Here is a 21,827-nt window from a genome sequence, read left to right as displayed (position 1 = left end):
TGCAGGACAATAGCCCCGCGGACGGCCTGATGCGCACAGTATCATAGTAACCTATGATGCTGTGCGCACAATGTATGCCGCTCCAGGACATATGGCCCGCTCACGGACTGTATGTCTCGGAGGGCATATGGTCGTGTGCATGAGCCCTTACAGACAGGACTGAGGTGATGGAGTGGCCACCTGATCCAACCAGTCAATCCCATAGAGAACTTGTGAGGTGACAAAAAAATGTGGATTATGAGGAAGAACTGCGGACTGTGGTCCCATCGACCGGGACTGAGGACCTGATCAGAGGGCCACGAGGTGGTCGACTCAAACAGTTGTCAGAAACAATGGTTCAGCCGCTAAATATCAGTACATTCAAAGGGAAATCTCAGACTTTCTTTACGTGCTTCGCACAGCTGAATATTCCCTTTACTGTGAAGGATAAAATGTTATGAATCTGGAGAAGAATGTGTAGAAATCCCACAGCATTTCCTAAAAAGTTGGGATGATTTGGCGCTTTATTTGCTTTTTTAAACTAATTTGTTGTTTTCAGCCTAACAAACTATGAATGTTACAGGAACCCACATAAAGAGGTCCCCGATACACCAGAACACAGATGTATAGACCCCCGCTGCACAGGCGCCCACATAAAGAGGTCCACCTGCACACACAGACCCCCGCAACACAAGCACCTGCACACACAGACCCCCGCAACACAAGCACCTGCACACACAGACCCCCGCAGCAGAAGCACCTGCACACACAGACCCCCGCAGCAAAAGCACCTGCACACACAGACCCCCGCAGCAAAAGCACCTGCGCACACAGACCCCCGCAACACAAGCACCTGCACACACAGACCCCCCGCAGCAAAAGCACCTGCACACACAGACCCCCGCACCCCCTTATATTCAGCATGGATTATAATTTAATAGAAAAGACCCAGAATAAGAACTCCAGGGGAAGAGACACCAAGAATATCAGGAGGGTAAATACCTGGCCAGGACCAGACCATTGACTATGACATTCCTGAATGGTGGTTGACCGAAGAGTGCAGTAGAGAGGACCAGGAGGGTGTAGAACCTAAAGGGCAACACAGCAGACAGAACGGTTATGGCACCATTGCACTCCACCCTGAAGGTCTTCCTGTCTCTTACTTACCATCCTCTAGTCTGGTCAATGCCTTCAGCAATGAAATCAGCCGGGAAGGAGTCCTCAAACTCTCTTCTGTTCTGGAAGGGGTAGTGCACCTGAGCATAGGGCATGCTGCCGCTCTCAAACCAGCAGTCAAACACTTCAGTGACGCGGCGCAGGACACCCTTCCCACAGCGAGATGGGATAGTTAGGTGATCCAGACTGAGGAGACAGAAGCCCCAATATGTAGAGCCCACCTCGCCAGAAATCAGTGCAGATCATCCGCAGGCGTCTTATCTGCCAGCACTTACCTTTCACGGTGCAGATCTGTGACTTTATAACTGGTCAGCTCCTCCAGCTCCGCCAGGGACCCCACACACACAACCTGCGATGAGACAAGATGGCGTATTTCTAATCCGAGCACCACATCTAGTTCCTTTACAATCTGCATTGCAGGATTTGTGTATATAATGCATATGTGGCTATATAGTAGGGTAAATATCATTTATATCTATGGGGTATATTCGTTGTAGACAGTAGTACATCATGAAGGAGTGAATATACTGTATGTGCCTGTGTGTACATATATAAGCACATACACAAGCCACCCGCTGTTCATCCTCTGGTTTTACATCAGAACACAATAAAACCATTCGTCACTACAAACAGAGGTGAATCCAGAACTTGTAGCAGCACCTTCAGCAGAAATCACTTGAAGTCCTGGTTTCTGGATCAGTCTCTTGTTCTGGAGGAGTTTTCGCAGCTCTTCAGGTCACTGAGGTTTGTGGGTGTCCATTTTGCTCTATTATGGCCCAATCACAGCGTTTCTATGGGGTTGAGGTCTGGACATTGCAGCACCTTGATTCTCTTCTTCACAATGTTCTCCAGGTCACCGAGTTTTGTGGGTGTCCATTCTGCTCTCATAGGCCCGTCCTAACCTTTCTATGGGGTTGAGGTCTGGACATTGCAGCACCTTGATTCTCTTCTTCACAATGTTCTCCAGGTCACTGAGTTTTGTGGGTGTCCATTCTGCTCTCATAGGCCCGTCCTAACCTTTCTATGGGGTTGAGGTCTGGATATTGCAGCACCTTGATTCTATTCTTCACAATGTTCTCCAGGTCACCGAGTTTTGTGGGTGTCCATTCTGCTCTCATAGGCCCGTCCTAACCTTTCTATGGGGTTGAGGTCTGGACATTGCAGCACCTTGATTCTCTTCTTCACAATGTTCTCCAGGTCACTGAGTTTTGTGGGTGTCCATTCTGCTCTCATAGGCTCGTCCTAACCTTTCTATGGGGTTGAGGTCTGGACATTGCAGCACCTTGATTCTCTTCTTCACAATGTTCTCCAGGTCACCGAGTTTTGTGGGTGTCCATTCTGCTCTCATAGGCCCGTCCTAACCTTTCTATGGGGTTGAGGTCTGGATATTGCAGCACCTTGATTCTCTTCTTCACAATGTTCTCCAGGTCACCGAGTTTTGTGGGTGTCCATTCTGCTCTCATAGGCCCGTCCTAACCTTTCTATGGGGTTGAGGTCTGGACATTGCAGCACCTTGATTCTCTTCTTCACAATGTTCTCCAGGTCACTGAGTTTTGTGGGTGTCCATTCTGCTCTCATAGGCTCGTCCTAAACTTTCTATGGGGTTGAGGTCTGGATATTGCAGCACCTTGATTCTCTTCTTCACAATGTTCTCCAGGTCACCGAGTTTTGTGGGTGTCCATTCTGCTCTCATAGGCTCGTCCTAAACTTTCTATGGGGTTGAGGTCTGGACATTGCAGCACCTTGATTCTCTTCTTCACAATGTTCTCCAGGTCACCGAGTTTTGTGGGTGTCCATTCTGCTCTCATAGGCCCGTCCTAACCTTTCTATGGGGTTGAGGTCTGGATATTGCAGCACCTTGATTCTCTTCTTTAGGCCTCATGCACATGGCAGTTGCTCGGCCGTGCCCGTATTGTGGCCCCCAATATACGGGCACCGGCTGTGTGCACTTGAAAGGGTTCTCAATCCGGATGGTCCAGTGTGGGACGGAGGCACATAACCACCATTCAAGTTGAATGGGTCTGGATCAGTCTGCAGTATCTACACAGATGTTGCCTGTGCATTTGTGGTCCAAAATGCACAGAACAGCCGATCAACGGCCATGTGCATGAGGCCTTAGGACGTTCTTCAGGTCACTGAGGTTTGTGGGTGTCCAGTTTGCTCTATTATGGCCCAGTCACAGCATTTCTATGGGGTTGAGGTCAATCCCAATGCAGAACGGGAGGTATGAGGGGTTTTCACTAGAAATGACACGTGCGTACATTATGTGCGTTATGGCCAAACATCAGCATTTCGGTCCAATCTGTCCAAAGAATATTGTTCCAGAAGTCAGACTTTGCCTACTAAAGTTGTTTTGCCACATTTTATTTTTCCTGACAACCCTTCAACACAAGCCATAATTAAGTTTTCTCTTAATTGTAATGCCCTTAGGCATAAAACCTGTAGACTGAGGCCTGTAGAGACTTAGATCTTAAGAGTTTCTCTGAGCTTTCCATGGTCTGACCTTGGGGTGGATTTGCTGGGAAGTCCACTCCTGGGAAGGTTGTCACGCGTCTGAATAATTGTTCTCATTGCAGAATGGCATCCTAAGACTGTTTGAACATGGCACTAACCCTTCCTGGATTAATAGCAGCAACAACTGCTTTACTAAAATGTAATGTTGATAAGTGCAAGATAATGCACCTGGGGCGTAAAAACCCAAGAGCAAAATATACAATCAGTGATACAGTCCTAACCTCAGTATCTGAGGAAAGGGATTTAGGGGTCATTATTTCAGAAGACTTAAAGGTAGGCAGACCATGTCATAGAGCAGCAGGAGATGCTAGCAGAATGCTGGGGTGTATAGGGAGAGGCATTACCAGTAGACAGAGGGGGGCGCTCATGCCGCTCTACAGAGCACTAGTGAGACCTCATCTGGAGTATTGTGCTCAGTACTGGAGACCATATCTCCAGAAGGATAGGTAGGCAGACCATGTCATAGAGCAGCAGGAGATGCTAGCAGAATGCTGGGGTGTATAGGGAGAGGCATTACCAGTAGACAGAGCACTAGTGAGACCTCATCTGGAGTATTGTGCTCAGTACTGGAGACCATATCTCCAGAAGGATAGGTAGGCAGACCATGTCATAGAGCAGCAGGAGATGCTGGCAGAATGCTGGGGTGTATAGGGAGAGGCATTACCAGTAGACAGAGGGGGGCGCTCATGCCGCTCTACAGAGCACTAGTGAGACCTCATCTGGAGTATTGTGCTCAGTACTGGAGACCATATCTCCAGAAGGATAGGTAGGCAGACCATGTCATAGAGCAGCAGGAGATGCTAGCAGAGTGCTGGGGTGTATAGGGAGAGGCATTACCAGTAGACAGAGGAAGGCGCTCATGCCGCTCTACAGAGCACTAGTGAGACCTCATCTGGAGTATTGTCCTCAGTACTGGAGACCATATCTCCAGAAGGATAGGTAGGCAGACCATGTCATAGAGCAGCAGGAGATGCTAGCAGAATGCTGGGGTGTATAGGGAGAGGCATTACCAGTAGACAGAGGGGGGCGCTCATGCCGCTCTACAGAGCACTAGTGAGACCTCATCTGGAGTATTGTGCGCAGTACTGGAGACCATATCTCCAGAAGGATAGGTAGGCAGACCATGTCATAGAGCAGCAGGAGATGCCAGCAGAATGCTGGGTGTATAGGGAGAGGCATTACCAGTAGACAGGCGCTCATGCCGCTCTACAGAGCACTAGTGAGACCTCATCTGGAGTATTGTGCTCAGTACTGGAGACCATATCTCCAGAAGGATAGGTAGGCAGACCATGTCCTAGAGCAGCAGGAGATGCTGGCAGAATGCTGGGGTGTATAGGGAGAGGCATTACCAGTAGACAGAGGGGGCGCTCATGCTGCTCTACAGGGCACTAGTGAGACCTCATCTGGAGTATTGTCCTCAGTACTGGAGACCATATCTCCAGAAGGATAGGTAGGCAGACCATGTCATAGAGCAGCAGGAGATGCCAGCAGAATGCTGGGGTGTATAGGGAGAGGCATTACCAGTAGACAGAGGGGGGTGCTCATGCCGCTCTACAGAGCACTAGTGAGACCTCATCTGGAGTATTGTGCGCAGTACTGGAGACCATATCTCCAGAAGGATAGGTAGGCAGACCATGTCATAGAGCAGCAGGAGATGCTAGCAGAATGCTGGGGTGTATAGGGAGAGGCATTACCAGTAGACAGAGGGAGGCGCTCATGCCGCTCTACAGAGCACTAGTGAGACCTCATCTGGAGTATTGTGCTCAGTACTGGAGACCATATCTCCAGAAGGATAGGTAGGCAGACCATGTCATAGAGCAGCAGGAGATGCTAGCAGAATGCTGGGGTGTATAGGGAGAGGCATTACCAGTAGACAGAGGGGGCGCTCAGGCCGCTCTACAGAGCACTAGTGAGACCTCATCTGGAGTATTGTGCGCAGTACTGGAGGCCATATCTCCAGAAGGATAGGTAGGCAGACCATGTCATAGAGCAGCAGGAGATGCTAGCAGAATGCTGGGTGTATAGGGAGAGGCATTACCAGTAGACAGAGGGGGGCGCTCATGCCGCTCTACAGAGCACTAGTGAGACCTCATCTGGAGTATTGTGCTCAGTACTGGAGACCATATCTCCAGAAGGATAGGTAGGCAGACCATGTCATAGAGCAGCAGGAGATGCTAGCAGAGTGCTGGGGTGTATAGGGAGAGGCATTACTAGTAGACAGAGGGGGGCGCTCATGCCGCTCTACAGAGCACTGGTGAGACCTCATCTGGAGTATTGTGCGCAGTACTGGAGACCATATCTCCAGAAGGATACTGATACTTTGGAGAGAGTTCAGAGAAGAGCTACTAAACTGGTCCATGGATTGCAGGATAAAACTTACCAGGAAAGATGAAAGGACCTTAACATGTAGAGCTTGGAAGAAAGACGAGACGGAGGGGAGATGAGAGAGACGGCTAAATACATAAAGGGAATCAACAAGGGAAAAGAGGAGAGAAGATTTACAGGAAGGAAAACTGCTACAAGAGGACAGAGTGTTACATTAGAGGGGCAAAGGGTTAACAGTAATACCAGGAAGTATTACTTTACTGAGAGAGTAGTGGATGCAGGGAATAGCCTTCCTGCAGAAGTGGTAGCTGCAAATACAGTGGAGGAGGTTAAGCATGCATGGGATAGGCATAAGGCCATCCTTCATATAAGATAGGGCCGGGGCTATCCATAGTATTCAGTATATGGGGCAGACTAGATGGGCTGAATGGGTCTTATCTGCCGACACATTCTAGGCTTCTAAGATCATGGCCGATGTCTTTCCTCCTGTGCCTGAATGCTCCAGACTAGCAAACTGCAAAATCATCTGCTTTCATAATGGTGGTCATACTTGCTGGCTGCTACTTACCCTCTTACTACCTATGGACGCAGTAAGGGGGGACTTCATTTCTCACACGCAGCTTCTGCGCTTTGGTACCTAAATAATGACCTGCTAAATTTGGTTCTGTGCTCTTCTTCCCCTGAGCTCGGATTTGCACAAAGTTAAGATGATATTTTTATTACGTCCAGAAACATTAAACCAGAGGATTCAAAGACAGAGGACTACAGTTTCTCATGATTATATTATATTATATTAAAGGTGTTAAACTCAACACACAAATACAACAGGGATCACTCCCATCATCTATTTATACTCGGACAGATGGGATGAGGGGGCATGGTGTCGTGCATTGTCATAAGTGTACAGTCTTATCTGAAGATATTATAGTTTAATGTCAATGCTCATTGCCTTTAAGTGTAAAGTCAGACTGAACCAGTGTCTAATATCTTTCTATAGGCCGAGAGGAGGTTATGCCGAGTTCAGTTTGGGTAACATGTCTGTAGCGGACATAGAGTGTATTGTATAAACATTATTGTGAGCAGATGTGGTCTACCTGTTAATGCTATGATGGGTCCTACAGACGTGTCTGTGAGAGACAACCATTTAAATAGCAATGTATTGTTTTACTTCCTTACAAAGTCATTTAGGAAGTAATTGCTTTATGGGAAACATTTGGTCTGTGAATGTCCCATTCATGTATGCATGATTATGTTCTATATATTCCTGTGTGGCATATTTAGATTGGCAACATATCTAAACCAATAATTTATATAATATGTAATCTATGTGTAACAGTGAGTCGGGTTAATGAACCCGGATGTCAAGTAAAAGGCCCATTGTCCTTAAAGGATAGTGACTCCAACATGTCTAGACTATGGATAAGGAAACCCTTAATACTGATGCATATTGGAGAGGTTAAAAAGGTCATGTGAATGTATTAGATATTTCGAATTAATGTTGAAATTGTTATGTGGTACAACAGTGCCATATAGAGGTGGATGGATAATATGTCATTTTCACCAGTGTTTTGAGGGTTAAAATTACATAATTCTTATCTGCATACGAATCTTGTCCGATTTCCCTAATCTAGAAGGGGATGAGTTTTTAGATAACGTGGGGTATAAAGCATGCATGTAAAAGGTTAGACGGGATATACACTCTTCAACTAAAACAACTGCAACTAACAACTTACTTCAACAACAAAAATGAAACTTGGATTAAATTTTGTCTACTGGAAGAGTTTTGAGAACTGATCACACCCGAAACCCTGTTCATCCTTTACCCGGTAATGTATATTTGTAATCACTGATTGTGGTATTAATAAGATATTCCTCTCGGCATATAGTGAAGAGTCCCCATACTGAGGGAACATATAGTGTTAAACACCTCCCTAATGCTAATTGTCCTCTTAGCAAAGATGCATATTGCTAATGGGAGATAGGACATTATCTGAGTAGAGGAAAAACCCTTGGGAAATTAAATTTCCATAGTCTGATTGCCGAGTGGGGTATAATATCATATTAATATCATATATATATTTTTGATTGGTCATAAGGAGACAGTGGATCAGTTATTCTTCCTGTATTAATCAGTGTTTATCCTTTTTATAATCAATTGTGTATGATATATATTTCATTGGTCTTAGGATAATTTTATGCTGGTGAGAAAGCAATACTAGGTTACACCACCATCTAGTGGCGATTTGTTGGTACTGCGTCAATTTGTCTATCCATTTATCTTATGTCTGTTTTATATTGGATTTTTACTCATTTATAAATAAATTTTATATTTTTGCATAATTAAAAAAGGCGTTTTTATGTCCGCCTAGTGGATTTCTTGACTGATTTCCATATTTTATTGACATTTTATCTCCTTTACTGTGCGAGCAGTGACACTGGGGGACTCTTTACTGTGCGAGCAGTGACACTGGGGGACTCTTTACTGTGCGAGCAGTGACACTGGGGGACACTCTACTGTGCGAGCAGTGACACTGGGGGACACTCTACTGTGCGAGCAGTGACACTGGGGGACTCTTTACTGTGCGAGCAGTGACACTGGGGGACTCTTTACTGTGCGAGCAGTGACACTGGGGGACTCTTTACTGTGCGAGCAGTGACACTGGGGGACTCTTTACTGTGCGAGCAGTGACACTGGGGGACTCTTTACTGTGCGAGCAGTGACACGGGGGGACTCTTTACTGTGCGAGCAGTGACACTGGGGGACTCTTTACTGTGCGAGCAGTGACACTGGGGGACTCTTTACTGTGCGAGCAGTGACACTGGGGGACTCTTTACTGTGCGAGCAGTGAGACTATGGACTCTTTACTGTGCGAGCAGTGAGACTATGGACTCTATACTGTGCGAGCAGTGAGACTATGGACTCTGTACTGTGCGAGCACGAGCAGTGAGACTATGGACTCTTTACTGTACGAGCAGTGAGACTATGGACTCTGTTACTGTGCGAGCAGTGAGACTATGGACTCTATACTGTACGAGCAGTGAGACTATGGACTCTGTACTGTGCGAGCAGTGAGACTATGGGACTCTGTACTGTACGAGCAGTGAGACTATGGACTCTGTACTGTACGAGCAGTGAGACTATGGACTCTGTACTGTACGAGCAGTGAGACTATGGACTCTGTACTGTACGAGCAGTGAGACTATGGACTCTGTACTGTACGAGCAGTGAGACTATGGACTCTGTACTGTACGAGCAGTGAGGACTATGGACTCTGTACTGTACGAGCAGTGAGGACTATGGACTCTGTACTGTACGAGCAGTGAGACTATGGACTCTGTACTGTACGAGCAGTGAGACTATGGACTCTGTACTGTACGAGCAGTGAGACTATGGACTCTGTACTGTACGAGCAGTGAGACTATGGACTCTGTACTGTACGAGCAGTGAGACTATGGACTCTGTACTGTACGAGCAGTGAGACTATGGACTCTGTACTGTACGAGCAGTAGACTATGGACTCTGTACTGTACGAGCAGTGAGACTATGGACTCTGTACTGTACGAGCAGTGAGACTATGGACTCTGTACTGTACGAGCAGTGAGACTATGGACTCTGTACTGTACGAGCAGTGAGACTATGGACTCTGTACTGTACGAGCAGTGAGACTATGGACTCTGTACTGTACGAGCAGTGAGACTATGGACTCTGTACTGTACGAGCAGTGAGACTATGGACTCTGTACTGTACGAGCAGTGAGACTATGGACTCTGTACTGTACGAGCAGTGAGACTATGGACTCTGTACTGTACGAGCAGTGAGACTATGGACTCTGTACTGTAAGAGCAGTGAGACTATGGACTCTGTACTGTACGAGCAGTGAGACTATGGACTCTGTACTGTACGAGCAGTGAGACTATGGACTCTGTACTGTACGAGCAGTGAGACTATGGACTCTGTACTGTACGAGCAGTGAGACTATGGACTCTGTACTGTACGAGCAGTGAGACTATGGACTCTGTACTGTACGAGCAGTGAGACTATGGACTCTGTACTGTACGAGCAGTGAGACTATGGACTCTGTACTGTACGAGCAGTGAGACTATGGACTCTGTACTGTACGAGCAGTGAGACTATGGACTCTGTACTGTACGAGCAGTGAGACTATGGACTCTGTACTGTAAGAGCAGTGAGACTATGGACTCTGTACTGTAAGAGCAGTGAGACTATGGACTCTGTACTGTAAGAGCAGTGAGACTATGGACTCTGTACTGTACGAGCAGTGAGACTATGGACTCTGTACTGTAAGAGCAGTGAGACTATGGACTCTGTACTGTAAGAGCAGTGAGACTATGGACTCTGTACTGTAAGAGCAGTGAGACTATGGACTCTGTACTGTAAGAGCAGTGAGACTATGGACTCTGTACTGTACGAGCAGTGAGACTATGGACTCTGTACTGTAAGAGCAGTGAGACTATGGACTCTGTACTGTAAGAGCAGTGAGACTATGGACTCTGTACTGTAAGAGCAGTGAGACTATGGACTCTGTACTGTAAGAGCAGTGAGACTATGGACTCTGTACTGTACGAGCAGTGAGGACTATGGACTCTGTACTGTAAGAGCAGTGAGACTATGGACTCTGTACTGTAAGAGCAGTGAGACTATGGACTCTGTACTGTAAGAGCAGTGAGACTATGGACTCTGTACTGTAAGAGCAGTGAGACTATGGACTCTGTACTGTAAGAGCAGTGAGACTATGGACCTGTACTGTAAGAGCAGTGAGACTATGGACTCTGTACTGTAAGAGCAGTGAGACTATGGACTCTGTACTGTAAGAGCAGTGAGACTATGGACTCTGTACTGTAAGAGCAGTGAGACTATGGACTCTGTACTGTAAGAGCAGTGAGGACTATGGACTCTGTACTGTAAGAGCAGTGAGACTATGGACTCTGTACTGTAAGAGCAGTGAGACTATGGACTCTGTACTGTAAGAGCAGTGAGACTATGGACTCTGTACTGTAAGAGCAGTGAGGACTATGGACTCTGTACTGTAAGAGCAGTGAGACTATGGACTCTGTACTGTAAGAGCAGTGAGACTATGGACTCTGTACTGTAAGAGCAGTGAGACTATGGACTCTGTACTGTAAGAGCAGTGGACTATGGACTCTGTACTGTAAGAGCAGTGAGACTATGGACTCTGTACTGTAAGAGCAGTGAGACTATGGACTCTGTACTGTAAGAGCAGTGAGACTATGGACTCTGTACTGTAAGAGCAGTGAGGACTATGGACTCTGTACTGTAAGAGCAGTGAGACTATGGACTCTGTACTGTAAGAGCAGTGAGACTATGGACTCTGTACTGTAAGAGCAGTGAGACTATGGACTCTGTACTGTAAGAGCAGTGAGACTATGGACTCTGTACGTAAGAGCAGTGAGACTATGGACTCTGTACTGTAAGAGCAGTGAGACTATGGACTCTGTACTGTAAGAGCAGTGAGACTACTGGACTCTGTACTGTAAGAGCAGTGAGGACTATGGACTCTGTACTGTAAGAGCAGTGAGACTATGGACTCTGTACTGTAAGAGCAGTGAGACTATGGACTCTGTACTGTAAGAGCAGTGAGACTATGGACTCTGTACTGTAAGAGCAGTGAGACTATGGACTCTGTACTGTAAGAGCAGTGAGACTATGGACTCTATACTGTAAGAGCAGTGAGACTATGGACTCTTTACTGTAAGAGCAGTGAGACTATGGACTCTTTACTGTAAGAGCAGTGAGACTATGGACTCTTTACTGTAAGAGCAGTGAGACTATGGACTCTATACTGTAAGAGCAGTGAGACTATGGACTCTATACTGTAACAGCAGTGAGACTATGGACTCTTTACTGTAACAGCAGTGAGACTATGGACTCTTTACTGTAAGAGCAGTGAGACTATGGACTCTGTACTGTAAGAGCAGTGAGACTATGGACTCTATACTGTAAGAGCAGTGAGACTATGGACTCTATACTGTAAGAGCAGGGAGACTGTGGACTCTATACTGTAAGAGCAGTGACACTATGGACTCTATACTGTAAGAGCAGTGAGACTATGGACTATACTGTAAGAGCAGTGAGACTATGGACTCTATACTGTAAGAGCAGTGAGACTATGGACTATACTGTAAGAGCAGTGAGACTATGGACTCTATACTGTAAGAGCAGGGAGACTGTGGACTCTATACTGTAAGAGCAGTGACACTATGGACTCTATACTGTAAGAGCAGTGAGACTATGGACTCTTTACTGTAACAGCAGGGAGACTATGGACTCTATACTGTAAGAGCAGTGAGACTATGGACTCTATACTGTAAGAGCAGTGAGACTATGGACTCTATACTGTAAGAGCAGTGAGACTATGGACTCTTTACTGTAAGAGCAGTGAGACTATGGACTCTACTGTAAGAGCAGTGAGACTATGGACTCTATACTGTAAGAGCGGTGAGACTATGGACTCTTTACTGTAAGAGCAGTGAGACTATGGACTCTACTGTAAGAGCAGTGAGACTATGGACTCTTTACTGTAAGAGCAGGGAGACTATGGACTCTATACTGTAAGAGCAGTGAGACTATGGACTCTATACTGTAAGAGCAGTGAGACTATGGACTCTATACTGTAAGAGCAGTGAGACTATGGACTCTATACTGTAAGAGCGGTGAGACTATGGACTCTATACTGTAAGAGCAGTGAGACTATGGACTCTATACTGTAAGAGCAGTGAGACTATGGACTCTTTACTGTAAGAGCAGTGAGACTATGGACTATACTGTAAGAGCAGTGAGACTATGGACTCTGTACTGTAAGAGCAGTGAGACTATGGACTCTTTACTGTAAGAGCAGTGAGACTATGGACTCTGTACTGTAAGAGCAGTGAGACTATGGACTCTTTACTGTAAGAGCGGTGAGACTATGGACTCTTTACTGTAAGAGCAGTGAGACTATGGACTCTATACTGTAAGAGCAGTGAGACTATGGACTCTATACTGTAAGAGCAGTGACACTGTGGACCCTTTACTGTAAGAGCAGTCAGACTATGGTAATGGTAGACTGCATGGCTATAGAGGCTGGATGTTAAATACTGTGGTAATGGTAGACTGTACAGCCGAGGCTGGATGTTATACACCTGTGGTACCGACGCTCAATGACACACCTGAAGTCAATGATGAAGACATGGGGCCCGATACTTTTCTCCATGAAGTGTACATCATATAACAGTTTGTACACAGTGGTATATCATGTACAATATGCGTCTAGATACAGGATGGGATTTGAGAGGAAAAAACAAACCCCCAAAAAAACAGAAAGAACAAAATGGACACACTTTCTATTTTGTATCCCTATTAGTAAGACAAATCCAGGAGTGGACCCCAGGCAAAATGAGATTTTTTTGTGAAACTCACCTGTAAAATCTTTTTCTCATCTTTTCCATTGGGGGACACAGACCATGGGTATAGCTTAGAGGTATTAGTAGGAGGGACACTATGCAAATACTCCACCAGGAGGAACTCAGGCGTTGCAAAAGCAGTAGGAGAAGGAGAAAATAAAAAATAAATGAACTGAACCCCTCCTGCAACAGGCAGAATGGGTGGGAGCTGTGTCCCCCAATGGAAAAGACGAGAAAAAGATTTTACAGGTGAGTTTCACAAAAAAAATAAAAAATCTCCTTTTCTCGTACATTCCATTGGGGGACACAGACCATGGGACGTCCCAAAGCAGTCCATGGGGTGGGAAAAAAAACATCAGCACCACCAGGAGGAACATCCAACTGTCAAACAGGAACCACAGCCTGCAAAACCCTGCGGCCAACGACAGCATCAGCCGAAGCCAGCGAATGCAACCGATTTCGTAAAAGTACGTAAGGACGACCAGGTGGCCGCCTTAAACAGCTGAGAAGCAGAGGCACGATTGCGCCTTGCCCAGGAAGCTCCCACCGCCCTAGTGGAGTGAGCGGTAATCCGAGCCGGGGTAACTCTACCACGGGCGCGATAAGCCGCGGAGATAGTCGAGCGGATCCATCGCGCCACAGTGACCTTGGAGGCCGCCAGACCCTTACGAGGTCCCTCAGGAATCACAAAGAGGGAGTCTGAACGGCGGTGGTAGCCGTCAGATACACCTTCAGGGAATGGAGAGCGCGTTCCTTGGGGTTTGCCGGAGAAGGACAAAAAGGAAGGCAGTACAAGATCCTCGTTAAGGTGGAAGGGAGAGACCACCTTGGGAAAAAAGGAGGGAACCGGACGGAGCACCACCTTATCCTGGTGAAAAAACAGAAAAGGCTCCTGGCAGGAGAGTGCGGCCAGCTACGATACCCGCCTGATGGAAGTTATGGCCAAGGAAGACCACTTTCCAGGTGAGAAAGGTCAGGAAGACCTCCCTCAGAGGCTCGAAGGGGGCTGTCTGGAGGGCGCGCAGGACCAAGTTGAGATCCCAAGGAGGTAAATGGGGGACGTACGGAGGGACCGAATGCGCCACCCCCTGAAGAAAGGTCCTCACAGGACCCAGGAGAGCAAGGGACTTCTGAAAAAAAAAAAAGACAGCCAGAGCCGAAACTTGACCCTTCAGGGAGCTCAGCGACAGTCCCATCTCGAGTCCGGACTGAAGAAACGAGAGCACCATCGGGATGGAAAAACGAAGGGGAGGGAAACCCGAGTCCTCACAAAAGGCAAGTATGGTCTTCCAGGTACGATAGTAAATCCGGGAGGAAGCCGGCATCCTCGCTTTGATCATGGTTCTAACCACCGAATCCGAGAACCCCCTCCTCTTCAGGATGGCGGTTTCAACAGCCACGCCGTTAAACAAAGTGACTGTAAATTCTGGTGGAAGAGTGGGCCCCGAGACAGTAGATCTTCTCTGTCGGGGAGAGGCCATGGGGCGTCCGCCAGCATCCGAGCAACGTCCGAGAACCATGCGCGGCGAGGCCAATCCGGGGCGATAAGAACGGTCTGAATCTCTTCCGCCTCGATCTTGCATAGAACCTTCGGCAGCAGAGGAAGTGGAGGGAAGACATAGAGGAGGCTGAAGTACTGCCACGGAGACACCAGCGCGTCCACCCCGTACGCCTTCGGATCCCGGGCACGAGCTAGGAACACCGGGAGCTTGTTGTTGAGCCTGGACGCCATCAAGTCCACATCCGGACGGCCCCACCGGCGGCAGACGTTGAATACATCCGGATGCAGAGACCACTCGCCTGGATCCACTTTGTTGCGGCTTAGAAAGTCCGCTGTCCAGTTGTCTACTCCTGGAATGTATACCGCTGACAATACCGGAACGTGCGACTCTGCCCACAGCAGAATTCTCCTCACCTCCTGCATCACCGCCCGGCTGCGGGTACCGCCTTGATGGTTGATTTAAGCCACAGCCGTGGCATTGTCCGACTGAATCCTTACCGGGCGGCCGGCAAGGAGAGGAGTCCAATGGAAGAGGGAGTGGAAAAATCGCTCTCCGCTCCAGGATGTTGATCGGGAGGCGAGATTCTGTCGCCGACCAAACCCCCTGAACCGTGTGGGACAGGAGAACGCCGCCTCAACCCAGGAGGCTGGCATCGGTGGTGACAATCGTCCAGAAGAACGGGAAGAAAGATCTTCCCAATGTCAGGTTCATAGGGGACAGCCACCAAGAAAGAGCTGCCCGAAACAGCAGAGACAGGCAGATGCGAGCGTCCAGACCACAAGAGGTCTTGTCCCAGAGGGAAAGGATCTCCTGTTGCAGCGAACGAGTGTGAAACTGGGCATATGGTACGGCCTTTTTTTTTTTTTTTTTGTTCATGATAATGCAAACGGATCTGTTTTGACTTACATTGAAAGTCAATGGGGGATGGATCCATTTGAAAATTGAGCCATATTGTGTCAACTTCAAACGGATCCGTCCCCATTGACTTACATTGTAAGTCTGGATGGATCCATTCGGAGCCGCTTGTGAGAATGTACGAGAAATAAAGATATACATTGGGGACATGTATTGTAATGCATTGAAATAGGGATCAAGCATACTGGGAGCACCAAGTCATTCACAATAAAAAAATAAAAAGTAAAAAAATAAAAACTGGACATATTAGGTATCATTGTGTCTGTAATGACTGGCTCTATAAACATGACACGATCTATCCCATAAGGTGAACACCACAAGTACATTTTTGGTCACATTACCTCACAAAACACATAATTTCGGGTGATAAAGAAGCACTATCTCCCACGACATGGTACCAATAAAAATGTACCCTCGTCCCGCAAGCAATGAGCCCTCACTCAAGATCATCGCCAAATTATATTTTTTTTAAATGACACTCGAAAAATAGTGAGTGACATAAAACACGATTGTTTATCTTTTCAAAATGCTTTTATTGTGTAGAACTGGAAAAAAGGCACATTAGGTATCGCTGCGTCCATAACGACCTGCTCTATAAGAATATCACATGATCTACCCCATCAGGTAAATGGGGTAAAATAAAAACCACCTTAAGTTCACCCAAAACAGTACCAATGATGATGCCAACTCCTCCTGCAAGCTGCACCAAGAGGGAAAAAAGGATGGGTCACAGAAAATGCTTGTACTATCTGCTCAAAAGCAACATGGCGCCTGTGAATCAATCCATCAAAATCCGCACCACAAAAGGCCACATTTATGGCCTCACTACCTGGTAGAAGCCGGTCTGACAATTTGCATCTCAGATGGCACAAGTTCAGCAAAGAAATGTCATATCTGCGGATAACTTGCAATGTTCGCTTTGCGCGGTCCACTGTGCATTCATTTCTACAAAATAAGTGCAGCCTCAAAATGCTCTCTCACCCCTTAATAAATACTGAGGGATGTCGTTTCTAAATGGGGGTACAGAGTCCCTTCCAATGTGACACCGCACACAAACCCTTCCAGCAAAATCTGCCCTTCAAAAATGTGCAAAACAAATAAGTGACATTTTTGAAATTTCAATAAATTAAGGGGTAAATGGGGTCATTTACGGGTGGTTTCTATTATATTAGCCCCACACTTAGAAACTGAAATGGTCCTTAAAGTTGGTTTTGGAAATTTTCTTGAAAATTTGCTTCCTATATTCTAAGCCTTCTATCACCCTAAAATAATAAAATGACACTTACGAGAGGATACCAACATAAAGCAGCATAGGCGAGATGTTAAGTAATAACTATCTTGCGAGGGTGTGTCAGAGAAATAAAAAAGGTAAAGCATATCGACAAGTTTACCATTAACAGTCGTACGACAGGTCACGAGAAAACAAATGTTAGAATCGGTCGGATGAGTAAACGCATTCCACAGTTATTAGCACAAAGTGACATGTCAGCAAGGTGAAAATAGCCTGTCAGGAAAGGGTTAAAAATAAAGGCAAAATATTGTGTGAATGAGGCCTGGGGGCACCTAGCTGGGCTGTAGTTTCGGCTTATAAGACTCGGGGGTACGCTTCCCTCAGGGTACCAGGCATGCTCCAGACAGAATGACGGCCATCCTTACTTACAGGTCATGTATTATACATTACAAACCTCCTCAAAGTCCTCGCTGACCCACAGCGGAATCGGAGTGCCCCAGTACCGGTTTCTGGATATGGCCCAATCACGAGCTTCTTTCAGCCAATTTCCAAAACGCTTTTCTCTTACAAACTCTGGAACCCTAAAAAAGATGGAAGATGAAACATCACTGCAACAAGATCTAACACCATATTACAAGTTGTGACCCCACTGAACAGTGAGAACCAAGTCCAGCCCTGGAGAAATGGGGCATAAAGAAGTCAACAAGGAGGGCAGGGACTTCTCTATACTTCCTGTCACTCTTCCCACTGATCGGCACTACAGTCATCCTCTACCCGGCCCAAAATGGCTGATAACAGGGGCAATAGACTGTATTCTCCTGTCCTACAGTCATCCTCGACCCGGCCCGAAATGGCTGATAACAGGGGGCAATAGACTGTATTCTCCTGTCCTACAGTCATCCTCGACCCGGCCCGAAATGGCTGATAACAGGGGGCAATAGACTGTATTCTCCTGTCCTACAGTCATCCTCTACCCTGAAATGGCTGATAACAGGGGGCAATAGACTGTATTCTCCTGTCCTACAGTCATCCTCTCCCCTGAAATGGCTGATAACAGGGGGCAATAGACTGTATTCTCCTGTCCTACAGTCATCCTCTACCCGGCCCGAAATGGCTGATAACAGGGGGAATAGACTGTATTCTCCTGTCCTACAGTCATCCTCTACCCCTGAAATGGCTGATAACAGAGGGCAATAGACTGTATTCTCCTGTCCTACAGTCATCCTCTCCCCTGAAATGGCTGATAACAGGGGGCAATAGACTGTATTCTCCTGTCCTACAGTCATCCTCTCCCCTGAAATGGCTGATAACAGGGGGCAATAGACTGTATTCTCCTGTCCTACAGTCATCCTCTCCCCTGAAATGGCTGATAACAGGGGGCAATAGACTGTATTCTCCTGTCCTACAGTCATCCTCTCCCCTGAAATGGCTGATAACAGGGGCAATAGACTGTATTCTCCTGTCCTACAGTCATCCTCTCCCCTGAAATGGCTGATAACAGGGGCAATAGACTGTATTCTCCTGTCCTACAGTCATCCTCTCCCCTGAAATGGCTGATAACAGGGAGCAATAGACTGTATTCTCCTGTCCTACAGTCATCCTCTCCCCTGAAATGGCTGATAACAGGGGGCAATAGACTGTATTCTCCTGTCCTACAGTCATCCTCTCCCCTGAAATGGCTGATAACAGGGGGCAATAGACTGTATTCTCCTGTCCTACAGTCATCCTGTCCCCTGAAATGGCTGATAACAGGGGGCAATAGACTGTATTCTCCTGTCCTACAGTCATCCTGTCCCCTGAAATGGCTGATAACAGGGGCAATAGACTGTATTCTCCTGTCCTACAGTCATCCTCTCCCCTGAAATGGCTGATAACAGGGAGCAATAGACTGTATTCTCCTGTCCTACAGTCATCCTCTCCCCTGAAATGGCTGATAACAGGGGGCAATAGACTGTATTCTCCTGTCCTACAGTCATCCTCTCCCCTGAAATGGCTGATAACAGGGGGCAATAGACTGTATTCTCCTGTCCTACAGTCATCCTCTCCCCTGAAATGGCTGATAACAGGGGGCAATAGACTGTATTCTCCTGTCCTACAGTCATCCTCTCCCCTGAAATGGCTGATAACAGGGGGCAATAGACTGTATTCTCCTGTCCTACAGTCATCCTCTCCCCTGAAATGGCTGATAACAGGGGGCAATAGACTGTATTCTCCTGTCCTACAGTCATCCTCTCCCCTGAAATGGCTGATAACAGGGGGCAATAGACTGTATTCTCCTGTCCTACAGTCATCCTCTCCCCTGAAATGGCTGATAACAGGGGGCAATAGACTGTATTCTCCTGTCCTACAGTCATCCTCTCCCCTGAAATGGCTGATAACAGGGGGCAATAGACTGTATTCTCCTGTCCTACAGTCATCCTCTCCCCTGAAATGGCTGATAACAGGGGGCAATAGACTGTATTCTCCTGTCCTACAGTCATCCTCTCCCCTGAAATGGCTGATAACAGGGGGCAATAGACTGTATTCTCCTGTCCTACAGTCATCCTCTCCCCTGAAATGGCTGATAACAGGGGGCAATAGACTGTATTCTCCTGTCCTACAGTCATCCTCTCCCCTGAAATGGCTGATAACAGGGGCAATAGACTGTATTCTCCTGTCCTACAGTCATCCTCTCCCCTGAAATGGCTGATAACAGGGGGCAATAGACTGTATTCTCCTGTCCTACAGTCATCCTCTCCCCTGAAATGGCTGATAACAGGGGGCAATAGACTGTATTCTCCTGTCCTACAGTCATCCTCTCCCCTGAAATGGCTGATAACAGGGGGCAATAGACTGTATTCTCCTGTCCTACAGTCATCCTCTCCCCTGAAATGGCTGATAACAGGGGGCAATAGACTGTATTCTCCTGTCCTACAGTCATCCTCTCCCCTGAAATGGCTGATAACAGGGGCAATAGACTGTATTCTCCTGTCCTACAGTCATCCTCTCCCCTGAAATGGCTGATAACAGGGGGCAATAGACTGTATTCTCCTGTCCTACAGTCATCCTCTCCCCTGAAATGGCTGATAACAGGGGGCAATAGACTGTATTCTCCTGTCCTACAGTCATCCTCTCCCCTGAAATGGCTGATAACAGGGGGCAATAGACTGTATTCTCCTGTCCTACAGTCATCCTCTCCCCTGAAATGGCTGATAACAGGGAGCAATAGACTGTATTCTCCTGTCCTACAGTCATCCTCTCCCCTGAAATGGCTGATAACAGGGGGCAATAGACTGTATTCTCCTGTCCTACAGTCATCCTCTCCCCTGAAATGGCTGATAACAGGGGCAATAGACTGTATTCTCCTGTCCTACAGTCATCCTCTCCCCTGAAATGGCTGATAACAGGGGGCAATAGACTGTATTCTCCTGTCCTACAGTCAGTCCTCTCCCCTGAAATGGCTGATAACAGGGGCAATAGACTGTATTCTCCTGTCCTACAGTCATCCTCTCCCCTGAAATGGCTGATAACAGGGGGCAATAGACTGTATTCTCCTGTCCTACAGTCATCCTCTCCCCTGAAATGGCTGATAACAGGGAGCAATAGACTGTATTCTCCTGTCCTACAGTCATCCTCTCCCCTGAAATGGCTGATAACAGGGGCAATAGACTGTATTCTCCTGTCCTACAGTCATCCTCTCCCCTGAAATGGCTGATAACAGGGGGCAATAGACTGTATTCTCCTGTCCTACAGTCATCCTCTCCCCTGAAATGGCTGATAACAGGGGGCAATAGACTGTATTCTCCTGTCCTACAGTCATCCTCTCCCCTGAAATGGCTGATAACAGGGGCAATAGACTGTATTCTCCTGTCCTACAGTCATCCTCTCCCCTGAAATGGCTGATAACAGGGGCAATAGACTGTATTCTCCTGTCCTACAGTCATCCTCTCCCTGAAATGGCTGATAACAGGGGCAATAGACTGTATTCTCCTGTCCTACAGTCATCCTCTCCCCTGAAATGGCTGATAACAGGGGGCAATAGACTGTATTCTCCTGTCCTACAGTCATCCTCTCCCCTGAAATGGCTGATAACAGGGAGCAATAGACTGTATTCTCCTGTCCTACAGTCATCCTCTCCCCTGAATGGCTGATAACAGGGGGCAATAGACTGTATTCTCCTGTCCTACAGTCATCCTCTCCCCTGAAATGGCTGATAACAGGGGGCAATAGACTGTATTCTCCTGTCCTACAGTCATCCTCTCCCCTGAAATGGCTGATAACAGGGGGGCATAGACTGTATTCTCCTGTCCTACAGTCATCCTCCCCTGAAATGGCTGATAACAGGGAGCAATAGACGGTATTCTCCTGTCCTACAGTCATCCTCTCCTATGAAATGGCTGATAACAGGGGCAATAGACTGTATGCTCCTGTCCTACATCATCCTCTCCCCTGAAATGGCGGATAACAGGGGCAATAGACTGTATTCTCCTGTACTACAGTCATCTCTCCCCTGAAATGGCTGATACAGGGGGCATAGACTGTATTCCCTGTCCTACAGTCATACCTCTCCCCTGAAATGGCTGATAACAGGGGGCAATAGACTGTATTCTCCTGTCCTACAGTCATCCTCTCCCTATGAAGATTGGCTGATAACAGGGGCATAGACTGTATTCTCCTGTCCTACAGTCATCCTCGTCCCCTGAATGGCTGATAACAGGGAGCAATAGACTGTATTCTCCTGTCCTACAGTCATCCTTCCCCTGAAATGGCTGATAACAGGGGCA

The 21,827-nt window shown here is 47.2% G+C and overlaps 1 protein-coding gene across 1 annotated transcript in view; it reads right to left on the bottom strand.

Moving 5' to 3' along the window:
* The window catches only part of IARS1 (isoleucyl-tRNA synthetase 1), a 91,428-nt gene that overhangs the window by 15,009 nt on the left and 54,592 nt on the right, over window positions 1-21,827 (bottom strand). Inside the window, exons 13-16 of the mRNA XM_044303076.1 lie at window positions 17,519-17,672; window positions 1,431-1,504; window positions 1,147-1,341; window positions 982-1,068 (exon numbers count right to left, since the gene is read on the bottom strand). Of these exons, the coding sequence (XP_044159011.1) occupies window positions 982-1,068; window positions 1,147-1,341; window positions 1,431-1,504; window positions 17,519-17,672 (510 nt within the window). The remainder of the gene's footprint in view (window positions 1-981; window positions 1,069-1,146; window positions 1,342-1,430; window positions 1,505-17,518; window positions 17,673-21,827) is intronic.

Source organism: Bufo gargarizans, chromosome 8 (genome assembly GCF_014858855.1).
Source record: "Bufo gargarizans isolate SCDJY-AF-19 chromosome 8, ASM1485885v1, whole genome shotgun sequence".
Taxonomy (NCBI): Eukaryota; Metazoa; Chordata; class Amphibia; order Anura; family Bufonidae; genus Bufo; species Bufo gargarizans.
This window is presented reverse-complemented; position numbering and strand designations above follow the sequence as displayed.